This window comes from Conger conger, chromosome 6 (assembly GCF_963514075.1).
Source record: "Conger conger chromosome 6, fConCon1.1, whole genome shotgun sequence".
Classification (NCBI taxonomy): domain Eukaryota; kingdom Metazoa; phylum Chordata; class Actinopteri; order Anguilliformes; family Congridae; genus Conger; species Conger conger.
In genome coordinates, this window is record NC_083765.1 from 13,715,291 (window position 1) to 13,730,171 (window position 14,881).

At 44.4% G+C, this 14,881-nt stretch overlaps 1 protein-coding gene across 1 annotated transcript; it reads left to right on the plus strand.

The window, feature by feature from the left end:
• Nucleotides 1–2,791: 2,791 nt before the first annotated feature.
• On the plus strand, nucleotides 2,792–5,746 carry lmo2 (LIM domain only 2 (rhombotin-like 1)). The gene is made up of 3 exons (XM_061245519.1): nucleotides 2,792–3,424; nucleotides 4,154–4,369; nucleotides 4,937–5,746. The coding sequence occupies exons 1-3, from the start codon at nucleotides 3,384–3,386 to the stop codon at nucleotides 5,154–5,156; spliced, it is 477 nt and encodes a 158-aa protein (XP_061101503.1). The 5' UTR covers nucleotides 2,792–3,383; the 3' UTR covers nucleotides 5,157–5,746.
• The last annotated feature ends 9,135 nt before the right edge of the window (nucleotides 5,747–14,881 follow it).

A 14,881-nucleotide genomic window follows, 5' to 3' on the forward strand; every position in this document is an offset into this window, starting at 1 on the left:
CTAAAATGCAAGCTCTTACATAGATGCTATTACCAAATGACAAGCTGTCTTTAGTGGGTGTTAAACCAACTGTTTAATTAAGGTGTGGTGTTCGTCTTCATCTGCAAAGTTATTGTTTACGGGCCCCTGAATTTATAAACATAGGGACCCCTGGTTTGGACAACCAGTGTACATACTGCAGAGGTGCCATCAGCAAGTCTGTGTTTTTATTCTCAGTCCTGGAGCTATGAAACCGGACATTCCAAATACCAGTGAACAATTACATTGCAAAAAGCTAACAAAACAAATCAATCTCCCACTGTCTAAAACAAAACAATTGTTCTATATGCATAGCTGTAAAACTGAGCAGCCTTTATCCTAATTCTCATCTAATATAAACTCATTGCAAAGTTAATGAAGGGAAGCAGAGGTGTGAGATGAAGGCTTATTGTTTAGTCCCAGGCTTTACATTCCTATAGTCCAGCTACCACTCTCCACACAACCGTTCCCTTATCTCATCCTATCACAGAAATGTTACATAGCCAAAACAGGAAGCCCAGCAAGGGTTGCACTACAGCCAAAAATGTTGGAAACCTTTTGCTACTGCAGGTTTTTTTTTTTATCGTGCAGTGAACCATGGACATTTACAAGACATCAATTAGCACTCAATTAGCACTCAATCACCAGCACTCATCTACTCAGAGAATTCCTTATTTTCCATACCAGAACTACTGACATACACTCAGTGAGCACTTTATTAGGTATTTCTTTTAGACTTTTTGGTCTTCTGCTGCTGTAGCCTACCCACTTAGAGGTTTGACAAGTTGTATATTCAGAGATGCTGTTCTGCGTACCACTGTTATAATGGTTATTTGCGTTGCTGTCACCTTCCTGTCAGCTTTGACCAGTCTGGCCCTTCACCTCTGACCTCTCTCTTTAACGTTTCTGCCCACAGAACTGCTGCTCACTTAATGTTTTTTGCCCCATTCTCTGCAAACTCTCGAGACTGTGTGCGTGAAAATCCGCAGTTTCTGAGACACTCAAAATACCCTGTCTGGCACCAACAATCATCTTCCCTATTTGGTCTGACCGCTGAACCTCTTGACAATGTCTACGTGCTTTTATGCATTTAGTTGCTACCACATGATTAGCTGATTCGATAGTTGTATTAACAAGCTGGCTTACAGGTGAACCTAATAAAGTGGTCATTGGGTACATATTTGCAGTTGTAATGACACGATAGTATAGTCACTGATGTAATTAAATTGTTCTCTCTGTGAGTGATGGAGGGGATGTCCCACTGTGTGACTCCAGACCCCCCTTCCCCACACAATCAGCTAGATCCATCTGGAGCTGCTGGCCTATCAGGGGTCTGCAGAATGGCAAAATGGGGGCAGGCAGGAAGACCCTCCATGAGCTTCATCTGCTCACACTTCCTGTTCATCTTCAGCCCTCTTCCTGTGTGCTACTCAGGAAATAGTGGACGGCGAGCACAGCCCTGTGCTTCCGCTCGGTCATCTGGAACCATATCAGCTGGCATATCTTGGTATTTGGCCCCAGTGCCAATATTTCACACCCTGACTGTGACCTCAGTTGTTCCAAAGCATCAGCCAGAAGATGACAAGCAACTGCTGACCAGAGTGGAAGCTTGAAAATTAGATCACTGACAGTACTGGGTGCATCTGTGGACATCCCATAATAGCTGCTCCAAGAAACACGTCCCTTTCTACATTCCAGCCTACATTAGGCAATTGTTTTGATATAATAATATTGTTTGTTTGTGTGTTTTTGGGGACATTGTTGCCTGTTGGTTGGAGAGGGGCTGTTGGAAAGGAATCTTCCCTCAAAATGACGGGGGGGTCACAATTGAACAGTAAGATTTTTTAAAGTGGATGGCCTGAGTCCCGGTGAAACACTGATTAAGTTATGTATGTTGCTTTGGTAGGACCATCTCACATACAGTATGTGATCGAATTTTGAACGAAAACAGGGCTCTGGTGAGTCTGAGGGCATTCTATTGGCAGGGGATAGGACTGGGGGATAGGACTGCTCTGCTGACACAGAACCAACTGCATCATGAGCCAGGCCCCAAGGGAAGGTTCAACCAGCCTCAATCCCTGGATCGGACAGGGGTTTATCTCTGAGCCCAGCCCAGCCCCAGAAGCTGCCCCTCCCTGTGTCAGGGAGCCTCACGGTGCTGGTGACAGATAAGAAGAACGGTCCCTAACCGACGTGCCTTTAGGGGGGAGTAGCGGAAAGACAGAGCTCAGAGCTCTCCTCCTTCATTTGGATTGAGATGGTTTCCCCAATTAGCCAAACCATGCTAACTGGACACTGCCTCACTAGGTTACTGGCTTAAAGAACTGGGACTGCCTAAAGCTCAATCCAGTCCTGGCTCGGAATTTCCGTAAAAACTATGCAATGAATTCACCCCATACACTTGTGTTGCTAGTGAAATTAACTTCCAATTTAGTTACTCTGACTAAAAAGCAATATCATGATCAAAACTGTACAAACCTTCAGTAACACGCATATGCTTCTATAACAAGGATTGCTTTTAAGCAGGCTGCATTTAAGCAGGCTGCATACACACATAATTTCACCCTGTTATTTTACTACTACTAGGCCGACTAAAAATAATAATAATAATAATAATAATAGCTAATCTGTTCTGTATTTTTCCTCACGCATTTGTTTGTACTGAGAGGGCAGTTAAGCGAGCAGTCGCTGTCTCTTTAAAAGCGATTTCCGTCAATTGTCGAGGAGTCGTGAGCAGGAAAGAGGAAACGAAACCAGAATCGGAGGGGGCCGAGCTATTTAAATACCCACGGCACAGTACTGAGAGCGGCAGCACAGCGGATCAGCTCCGCGTAAATCTCACGATTGAGGGGAAAGCAGGAAAACACAGAAAACAAATTGAATGAGCCTATGGGCCTACCATGTGAATAGACAAATTTGTTAAAAACGTCATTGTTGTAGATGACCTAGACACTTCGACAGTAAACGCGACTGAGCTAACATATGATATCAAGGAAATTACATGAAAAGAACAACCTCCGGTTATGCGTTAAATAGCCGTGCGCAACCATTTGAAGGATGTATCCAAGCATAACTATGCTTGTCAAATCCTGGAACTGATGGATAAGCTGTAAAAAATAATAATAATTTTAGTTGTACGCGGTGCTGGTGTGGCGGATCCATTTTATTTTCATTTTTGTATTTTGGCTTGGTTTTGTGCTTGCGCTTAGTTCTACGAAAAGGGATGTGAAATTATTCTAGGATTTGCATGTCATATATGTAAAACAGGATCCCGCAGAGCAACGGCGCTGCATCCCTTCGGAACTGTGCGACGACACTTCAGTTAACGGGTTGATACCTTGGGGCAAAAAGGGAATCTCTTTGGAATGTCATCTACAATTGAGAGGAAGAGCTTGGATGCGCCCGAGTAAGTGCAATATTTGAACCGGGAATGTTCTATTTTCGACGCGCAAAATTACATATTGTAGAAGACACATTTGTGTAGTTTATTATGCAGTATGTAGTTCTTTTCACCTGCACGACAGCCTGGGAAGTAAGCAGCGGAGACTTTTGACCCCAGGAAGGCTGAAACAATATGTTCACCTAAACCCCCACACACCGTTTGTTATCACACTTGAAACTCAAAATGTACTGTTCGATAAGTAGTTTATGCTTCCTCCCTGGAAACACGGGGCACCCAATGTTTCAAAATGTTATGAAGACACAAGTGTTTGATGATAGCTAAGACTTAACCAATATGCACTTCTTCGCTTTATTTTACACTTATCTCGATAGGCAACGTAATGTCTTGCAGTGTTAGACTAAGTTGTGTTTTACTTTTTCATGGATTAGTTCAAAATTATTTTCCCCTAGAGGAAGTGGTGTAATAGAGGTTCAGTTATAGTAACGGGGTTTGACACAATTGTATCTAGCAATGTTCACTTATGAACTCGAATGTGGGTTTTCGCTTGAATGTTGTTATTTGGTTGGAAATAGTGCCCCCTGATGGTGAATTTGTCACTGGGCATGTATTTCGAGCCGGCGCTTCGTAACCGCAAAACGAACAAGAACATTCAGTTTAGACGTTTTTAAAGCACCAGAAACGTGGACTCGATTAGTCAGATGTAAATCCCAATCTACCATCCTATTTGCACAGGGAGCCGGTGGATGAGGTTCTGCAGATGCCCCCTTCACTGCTGACGTGTGGTGGGTGCCAGCAGAGCATTGGTGACCGCTTCTTCCTGAAAGCCATCGAGCAGTATTGGCACGAGGACTGCTTGAGCTGCGATCTGTGTGGCTGCAGGCTCGGGGAGGTTGGACGGAGGCTCTACTACAAGCTTGGCCGGAAGCTTTGCCGCAGGGACTATCTCAGGTGAGCCAGCCTCTCTTTCATGTTTTCTGAAAACTAGCCAAATGCTACGGGAAATTATGGGGATTTTACAATGTTACAATAGAGTAATGTTATGGAAGGAAACATATTTTTCACCGACAAAGTTGCTGAACTAAATTTTGAAGAGGTGGACCTAGAAAAGACGAAACTGCATTATTAATCTCTCTTATGGTTTAAACATTTTAAACAGACTTTTCTAATACACTAGTCAAAACATACATAGTGGTAGCATAGAGTGAAATCAGGTAATTTGGGACACTTTCTGCGTCTGGCAGACTCTGGCAGAAATAGAATTTACAAAGAAGTGTCCCTATATATGCAATCCAGTTTCTCTGTTGAGGGGGTGCTTTTCTCATGTCTCTCATTTTCTTCTGAGAATGTAGTACACTATCTCTTTCGTTATGTTCTCCCATGAAGGTAGCATAACCTTTTTTGTTAATGGAATGGCCTACCAATTGATTTCCCGGTGATCAACCCGGTGTGTATGTGTGCTGAAGATGAACATCTTGTTGGCGTATGTTTATGATGGCTCCTTGTCCCCCTCTGTAGACTTTTTGGCCAGGACGGTCTTTGCGCATCCTGTGAGAAGCGAATCCGGGCGTTCGAGATGACCATGCGCGTGCGGGACAAAGTCTACCACCTGGAGTGCTTTAAGTGCGCTGCCTGCCAGAAGCACTTCTGCGTGGGCGACCGCTACCTGCTCATCAACTCGGACATTGTGTGTGAGCAGGACATCTTTGAGTGGACTAAACACAACAGCATGATGTAGGCCCTGCTCAGGTCTCTCCTCTTACACAGCCCACGCAGAGAGAAGAACGCTAAGACCACGCCCAGGCAGGTGGATGATGAGCTTAGCACCGGGACTGTCGTTTTATTCTTAAATCCTGATTTTTTTTATAATTGTCTCTCACATGCGGGGCGTTTAATAGTATATGCAGACCCATCTCTCTATAAATTTGGGAGAGTGCAGATTGCACACAGATTGCAAGCTTGTGCTTCCATCTGTTGCTTCCTTCAATCCTACATTCCCTAATTGCGCTGCGCGGTCTTTTTGACAATGAGCGCCGCGTGTGCGGCTGGCATAGGCAGTACGCAGGTGTGCCGGCGAAAAGGAGCTTCCTGGTGCATGACGAGAAGCAGACAGCCCTGCTTGCTTAGACAATGCTTCAGCCAATTACAGGTCTCCCCGTGGGGCGTCTGGCCACGGACGACAGCGGCACAGTCTAGACTGTATGTTAGACTGCAGCAGTGCACACGCACAACTGGATGATTCCTGATTATTAAGTCATACACTGTCGTGGATATATGCAATGTGACATTTATCTGTTTCTAGTTCAAATTGTAATGCAATATTGAAACCTTAAAAATAAGGGGGGGGGGGGGGGGGCAATGTTTGAAGCACATAATGCAAATACTGTATGTGCTATTTTGTATTCTTGCTAATGTAACTGGAAGTGTTGTTTTGGTACTGCACAGTCAAAGAAGATATTTTGGTGATTTTTACATGCACATAAGGTCAGGCACAACCAGCTCATTCGTGAACTGAGCAGTACTTCACTCTTTTAGATTTCTGTATTGAGATACTGGAAGTCATCCAAGCTGAGGTAGAGGCCCTGATTTACAATGCAGGATTTCGGAGTTGGCTGGATCATTGCACTGAGCAAAACCTGGACCCTGTCCAAATCTAGAACACGGACTGCAGTTGAAAGACCTTTTCTGGATTTTACTGGGTTTAGTGCAGTTATCCAGCTAACTCAGTAATCCTGCTTTGTGGGTTTTACTCATTGCAGTTATCCAGATAATTTAGTAATCCTGCTTTGTGGGTTTTACTCAGTGCAGTTATCCAGATAACTCAGTAATCCTGCTTTGTGGGTTTTACTCAGTGCTGTTATCCAGATAACTCAGTAATCTTGCTTTGTGGGTTTTACTCAGTGCAGTTATCCAGATAACTCAGTAATCCTGCTTTGTGGGTTTTGCTCAGTGCTGTTATCCAGATAACTCAGCAATCCTGCTTTGTGGAATGGGCCGCTGAACTGTTTCGGGTTTTTTTTGGTTCACAATGTTTGACTGAGACTGTTATATCTGGCCTGCTTATGAGCTGCCCATAAACTGCCATCATGCAATGGAAAGTACCATGTCCTGCTGGGATGTTTATATTTCTTCTGCTGCAATAAAACAAATTACTTAAAAATATCCTGCATTTTTTGGAATACACATATTCAATGTGTTATGTAACATTTTGTTTGTTATTATAATAATATATCACTTTTTGACTTGTTTATTTAAATGGGCAGTAAATATATGACAGAACATGGCAGAAAATATACTTAATATATAGTATTTCAAAAAGAAAATCTATTGTCAATATAATGTAAAAAAAAAAAAAAATTGGACTAAATTAACACATAACGAACACCTTACAAGTGTTACATATACTCCAACATGGATTTCCCAACTTCATGAAATTAAAAATGACAGAGCTTCTGAATTGCGGACATACAACTTCCATAAGGAAAAACAAATCTACTAGCTTGGTAATGCTATGCAGTTCTAAACCAAGTTGGGGAACGTGCACAAGGGTGGACGGTAGATTGGGGAATGCAACTAATTTCATAATTTTACACATTAAAAATGCATTAATCACAATAACTTATATTTAATGAAAAGGACAACAAGTAAAGCAATATAACAATAATAATGAAAATATGCATAGTTTTACCCCTCTACCATAGAAAACATTCTTAATAACATAGTTTTTTCCAGTGTAGCTATGCGTAACTGTCATGTCCCCATTCATGTTCACTCTACTTCGGTTATAAATATAAATAATAATTTGTTTTAACTTTGTTTTGTCTACATTTGACAAAATATACAGTAATTATGTCATAGGGACATAAAAGGGATGGCATTGTTGGAATAATCCTAAAATTATTATAACATGTTATTTAGCTGACGCTTTTATCCAAAGCAACTATAGTTGATTAAACTAAGCAGGGGACAATCCCCCTGGAGTAATGCATGGTTAAGGGCCTTGCTCAAGGGCCCAACAGCTATGGCAGATCCCAGTCCACTACGCTACAGGCTTAAACACTTAACCACTACGCTACAGGCTGCCTCTAATATTATGTTATAAATATTAAAGTTATACATAGTAAAGCAGTTACAAACCTTCCCTCACCTTTTTACAAAGTAATTGCTTTGTTGTATGGGGAATAATTTTGTTAACATGCTGTCTGATGGCTTGTGCATTTTCCTTGCTCGTTGTTGTGGGATCTGAACAGGATTCCTGCAGTTTCACTATCCGCCACGAGGGGACACTAGAAGATTGTTTTTAAAATGACAATCACACGAAAATCTAAGTTCAATACAAAGCTCATACAGTGGTAGTTCTTCAGCACATCTGTAATCTGTTTGTCTCGTTCTATTTTGCCTAATTATTATCCACAGTGTAAGAGGAGCTTGAATAGCCGGTGCCATATGAACAGACTGTGCTGCCAACACAGGTGAGAATCCGTGGATTTGAATTCACATTGTGTTCCCCCTGTTTCTTTGCAGTCACGTTGGACAATGCAGCTATTCTTTGGGTATTGTTGACATACACAAACATGTCTCCACCAGCTTTGGTTGTGATGCATGCCAGATTCCACAAAAATGTGAAAGTTTCTGACAAGATAAATTCAGCTTGCATGTCACAGCTGTTCACAACCGGAGCATGAAGTCACCAGCCCGTTCAGAAATAAAATCTGGTCACAGTGAAGAGGAAGAGGAGGCACTGTCTCTTTGCGCGCCAAACATGGTAGTAATTTGCATTGATGGGGAAAGGGGTGTTCGCTCCTCATTCCCATCCCCAATGGGGCTTTCCACAAAGAAGAGTAAAAAGAGGAGAAACAGTGACACAGCCACCCACAGACACAGGCAGTGTGGGGGAGCTCTGCATATATGCCCTGAGAACCATGTCCAGGGAGATGACAGCAGCCTTTCATGTGGGCTGTGTTTATTAACAGTTCCTTCTCTGATGGGTTCCTGATTCATCCTAACCAGAGAGGAGTTTGTTGGGTAAGAAGAAACGGAATAACCCTGACGGTGATATGTGCATACTTTCTGGCTATATTTCCAGGAGACCTTCAGGGATAAAGGGAGCATAGCCAGAAAGCATTCACCAATTACTGCTGGCTTTGTTGTTACCAATACACTCTGTGATTGGTGGATAGGTCCACTCTGGTTTCCCTCGTTCATTATCCCTGAATTACAACAGGAAGTGTTTTTAAAACAGGTATTGGGATGCGTGGGATAGCTGCGAAAGGCATGCTGTAGAAATAGAGATGCTGGGGGTGTGCAAGACTAGGCTTGGCAGAATGGTGCAGACACTAGACAGAAAGCAAGAAGAAGGCCTTAGATGTGCTGAATGGTCTGTTCTCATAATCAAATTCACTAATGTTCTTTGTTTGTTTTTATTTTTTTCTGCATGTGGGACCATATGGAGTTCATAAATCAAATGAGACTCAATGCTTGTAGAATTTCTAGCTTATATATAGATGTGCATTTCTGGTGAAAAGGCATGGTTTCAGATGCTGCCTTGGACACATGGACAATGTGGACTGCATTGCTGTGTATTGTCTCCACATATCAGCAGGTCCAGTAATGCGGTCCACATGCTGTTAAACAGCTCTGCTCGTGTCGGTGCCAGAAGTCGTGGGTGGTTTGTGTGAGCGTCTTCCAATTGGCCTCTGTCTCTGCAGTCAAACAGGACTCTTCCACAGAGCCCCTATAAATCTGCACAGCATCTCCTCAGGCCGGCTCTCTATGGCAACCGCTCTGCGTGACAGTCAGCTAAGGCTTGTGACGTCACTATGACATCTTTCCAAAGCAGATACCTGCGTCATCTGGGCAACACAACCAAAAACAACAGACTTATGGTTCTCCAGAGAGGATGATGAATATGTCTTCTGCTGCCTACCCATCACAAGTGTACCTCCTCACATCTCCATTGTCATCATTAATTTATGTGTTTGTTATGTTTATGTTTAAGTAAGTCTGGTTTGGCATGATACTTCTGATTGTCTCTGTGCAGTAGATGGCCCAGGATGTGAGAATTTTTGGGATGGATTTATTGAGCTTACTTATTATTTACGAGCAAGACAGACTTGTGTTACTTGTGAAAGATCGGAAAGAATAAATCCGGTTAGAAATGATTGATGAATGCTGCTAACTCCAACTTTTGCAACCCCTTGGGAGCTTCTTGAAGGCTCTTGTATCATGTCGTGTCTGGAAAACCTTCCTGAGACAAACTGATGAGACGGGTGTCGAACACTGACAGCAGGGACCTGCATTTCACACCGGTGCTTTGCCTCGGTGGCCTCCTTAGACAGGGGAAGGGGTGAGGGAGGAGTCCTAGAGCAGCAGAGAACTGACAGACCAGATAACGCAGCCAAAACGCAGTGGAGCGGCATTAATCCGAGATTCTCCTGGCTCCACGGTACCCCTCCCCAGCTTTGTGTCCCATCATGGGAAAGGCCTCCATCAAAGCCAATGTTCCCCCAGCGTCCTGTCTGTCAGCTCCTAAAGACCTGCGCATTCTGTACTCTCAATCCCATAATCCCCCAGCTCAGCTCCACGGCAAGCGCAGTCATCTCTGCTGGAACACGGCTGAGGCTAATAATTGCATCCATGGCTACCACGTTTTCTTCTACATGCGTGTGGGGTCCCAGAAAATGTTTGAGTATGTCGTAATAATGGGGGGGGGGGGGGAGGGGGGCATAGGGAGAACGGCGCTAAAAGACACTAACAAGTGGTTAGTGCTTGGATCGTGGAGGCGACCGCGACCACATCACAGAGAGCTTGCCTGGTTCTGCGCACAACAGCGCAGGGGAAAAAAGGGCGAATTGGGATTGGGAGCCTAACTCAACACGGCAGCTCTGAGACGCCATCTCCCCGAGATCTGACAAAGGCGCGTAAATCTGAGGATGACACCAGAAGAAACGGGACGCCGCACGGACAGATTGTCCTCCTCCTGAGCCCTTGCCAGGACCCAAACAACAGCCAGCGGGGATTATGTCTAATCAACGCTGTGCTCAAAACAGGCCCTTCGCCCAAATCTGCCACACATGAGACGGAGGCGCTGTGCAGCGACAGATGGGCTGATTGAGGTGTACAGACAGAGAGATGGAGATCAGGAGGGGCTGTAGGGCACACTGCTCCACCACATCACCACACATGCGCTTTCATCTCCACGGCAGGGCCTAAACCGGGGCTTACATTCTTCGGCCCGAGCTTTGATTTGAAATCAAAGCTTTGATTTGATTTTGATTTCAGTGAGTTTTTTTTTTCTGTGTGAAAGTTGCAATGGAACATTTGGAGACATATATGAAGATAAGTTGTTATTGCAAACTTTTAAAATCAATCAATTTCGTTTTTTTGATGTAATGCCTACTTTTTTTGTATATAGAAATGCCAGATTTGCCATGTGGCCACTATGTTCTGGTTGTAATGTCAGCCATTTTGATGGTCGGTGAGTTTTTGAAACATAGGCATGATGTCTGAAGTGATGTCACTCACCAAAGTAGCTGCGATGTCATTTGCAGGAAAAACTTCAAGGCCAGTTACTGGCAGAGGCCTGCAATCAGACCCTGGAGCAGGTGTGTGGGCCTGACGGCAGACACAGGAACCTCTGCACTTCGTCAGGTTTGAGACCATGTCCCTGTGTGAGGACTGCCTTCACCACCGCCAATCACAGTAACCGCGCCACAGCGCCTGCTTTCAATCTACGCGGCTTTTCTCAGGAGCTGCGCTCCACCAGAAAACAGGACCTGCTCAAAGACGGGGACTCATGAAAGCCCTGGATATAGCCCCGTTACATCACTTGTTGTTCTAGCCAGCGGGGCACAAGGCGGGGAGCGTAATAGTCTGTTTGTCTGCAAGGCCTGCGACGTCTCCCTGCCCGTCACCAGCCCTCCACGAATAACCCTGAAAGCTATATGGGCTAATTGTGTTCATGGAAAATGAGGGAATGTTCTGGAGTAAACCGCACTGCACTCCAGCCTTGTTTTGTCAGAGACTGGTCCTGAGAGCCCCCGCCACAAGACTGTCAACAGCTGCAGACAGTTCCTGGAGTGAACAGCAGATGGCGATGATCGCTCTTCAATATTGCAGCCTGAATACAATTGTTCTCATTTTCTAAACAGAGATTTCAGAACCAGATTTATATTTATTATTATTTCTTTTTTTAAATAAAAAATGAATAAATCTGGTAAGTCTCTTGACCTCGCCAAAATGGCTGCAATAAAAGAAGACAGACAAGACATTTGCAAGAACATAAAAGGCAAAGCAGTGTGAGGAAAATAACAGGTGAATAAGTGGAATAAGGGTGAGTTTCTGGTGAGTGTGTGTTCCATTCATGACTGAATATCTATCAGTATTCATGCATGTATATGAATTGGTGTGTGCCTTTTGGATTTCAGTCTGTCATATTTTGATGTTTGACCGTGTCTGGTCTCTTATAAGAGCAGGGTATTAGACTGCCTGTGTGTTTGACACAATTCAATCACTGTTTATTATTCACCCCTGTGCTAATTCAGCAAGCACCAGAGTTGGTGACATTACACAAATCGGTTAGAAGGGCTAGCTCTGAAATAAATACCCAGCTACAGTATCTTGCCTGGAGACATTTTCCTCCACATATCTTGCAGTCAGTCTCCAGTCAGACGGAGGAGGGATTTGGGGAAGGGGGGCAGGGACACAGCAGGTCGCTCACACGTGGGCCTGTGAGCGATGACCGTGCATCCTCTCCGCACTCCCACTGCAGGCTCGCTCTGACAGTATTAAATATGTGCTGTGGATTTATTGGCTGAGAAACCACAGGGCCCCACAAACACTTGAGCACAGCCTGCTCCTTCTGCAGCACAGACCACCTCCGGAATTCAGCTCTTCTCTCACACCTTCACCTCTCTCTCTCTCTCTCTCTCTCTCTCTCTCTTCTCTTTTCTTTCACATTGCTTCCCTCCCCTCCCACCTTCATGCCTCCCTCTCAGCAATAGTGCTTGATCCATCCTTTTCCCACATTTACACATCTTGCTCCCTCCCTCTCTCTCTCTCTCTCTCTCTCTCTCTCTCTCTCTCTTTCTCCACATCTCTCTACATTCTTTCTGGCTCTCTTTTGCTGCCTATATCTCTTTCACTTTGCCCCCTATACTTCCTGTCCTCCTCTGTCTATTTTTCTCTCTCTCTATCTGTACTTCCTCTGGAGAGCCTCACAAAGTACAGAGCCGACAAGAACAACAGAGGAGGCAAACCACAGGAACGCAAACACACCACACATGCACGCTCGCACTCACACACTCACACACACACCACACACGCACTCACACACTCGCACACACACCACACACGCACTCACACACTCGCACACACACCACACACGCAGACTTGCACACACACACTCGCACACACACCACACACGCACACTCGCACACACACCACACACGCACACTCGCACTCACACACTCGCACACACACCACACACGCACACTCGCACTCACACACTCACACACACCACACACGCACACTCGCACTCACACACTCACACACACCACACACGCACACTCGCACTCACACACTCGCACACACACCACACACGCACACTCGCACACACACCACACACGCACACTCGCACTCACACACTCACACACACACCACACACGCACTCGCACACACACGCACACTCGCACTCACACACTCGCACACACACCACACGCACACTCGCACACACACCACACACGCACACTCGCACTCACACACTCACACACACACCACACACGCACACTCGCACTCACACACTCGCACACACACCACACACGCACACTCGCACTCACACACTCGCACACACACCACACACGCACGCTCGCACACACACACTCGCACACACACCACACACGCACACTCGCACTCACACACTCGCACACACACCACACACGCACGCTCGCACACACAGAAGTGGGGTCTAAGAATACACTTTACATGTATCTGCCACTTTACAGGAATTTAAATTCAATTTTTACGTTGATTATACTTTTTGAATTGATATATGAATATTATAGGCCAGTAATTAATAAAAAATGTATGTTCCATTCAAACAGAACTTTAGTTCTCTCTATTTTTATTTGACACATTTTTCAATTGTATATGGCTCAAGATACTCAAACCTATTATTTCCCAGCTGCAGTAGCCAGAGACCAAATCATCTCTAATGAAAATGCATTTATATACTTTTACAAGAGTATTTAACTAACCTCAGAGAAATGCAATGGCTGAACCGCTGACCACTCTGAATATCGATGAGTCACATCAGTGCTTCTATACGAAGGGAAGGCTTCAGCCGCACATCTCGACCCCTGGGTTCTGGTTCTGGATGACATGGTGTCCAACCATGGAGAGTAAGGACAATTACCACAGACATCCATCAGGTAACACATCCAGACAGGTGCATGCTGGGATAACTGAGAGGCAGGCAGGGCTGTGCGGTGCTTTGGTAGACTGTGCTCATCTCACCAAAGGCCACTCACACTTCTTCCCTGGCTTAATCAATAAGATAAACAATAAATAATCCTTGAATAAGAGAGAGGTGCTAAGTGACTGCAACAAATTTCGCAGGCAGGTCAGAATCAATGATCTTCTTTGTTGTATAATTTTCATTTAATTTCTCTCAACAAACCCCAGGACTTTGTGCCAACCGCTCCCCTTAATTGTGCTCTCTGCTCTTCCCCTCTTTGCACAATTAGCCTCAAATGATCATAATAACCTTGCACTTTACCGAACATGGAGATTTCAGAAGATTATTTTTAAGGCTACCATTACACAGATTTGCTATATTTATTGAATCTCTGCTTTGACATTAGACATCTTGCTGTCCTGCAAACACGATATTGGAATTTTTTGATCTGTAGGAACTGAAGCCTGGACTATGGTATGCATTTTGGTGTAAATAAAATAATCCAGCTATGCCCAGAGAATGCTATTGTTTTCAGTTGTTAATTTTGAGTGGAAGAACAAATTAAATGTTGAAAAGGAAGTGCATATCAAAATGTCACTGCATATTAAAATAATACTTGTGGATATGAGCCTAACATGTGAGTCCAATATATATATACTCAGTGAGCACTATATTAGGTATTTGGTCTGAACAACAGCTGAACCTCTTGACCACATCTGCATGCTTTAATGCATTTAGATGCTGCCACATGATTGGCAGATTAAATATTTGCATTAACCATCTGGTGTGCTGGTCTACCTAATTAATTGCTCACTGCCTACCTCTAAAGCCAGTGGGAAGCCCTGCTTACAGAGGACCAGTAGGCACCCAGCACCACGCCCAGCCCCACCACACCTCCTGCCACATACTAGTCATAAATCTTCCCATTTGAAACTAAATGAAAACTCAAGTTCCAGAGAATCCATCAGGGAGAGCCAGTGCAGGAGCACATGACAGACCCTCCCCTGACG

Bases quoted from the DNA above. Each gene is read 5' to 3' on its own strand.
- lmo2 (XM_061245519.1), top strand. From the start codon at position 3,384: ATGTCATCTACAATTGAGAGGAAGAGCTTGGATGCGCCCGA. The intron at 3,425-4,153 runs GTAAGTGCAATA...CTATTTGCACAG, and splicing joins AAGAGCTTGGATGCGCCCGA to GGAGCCGGTGGATGAGGTTC. The intron at 4,370-4,936 runs GTGAGCCAGCCT...CCCCCTCTGTAG, and splicing joins TGCCGCAGGGACTATCTCAG to ACTTTTTGGCCAGGACGGTC.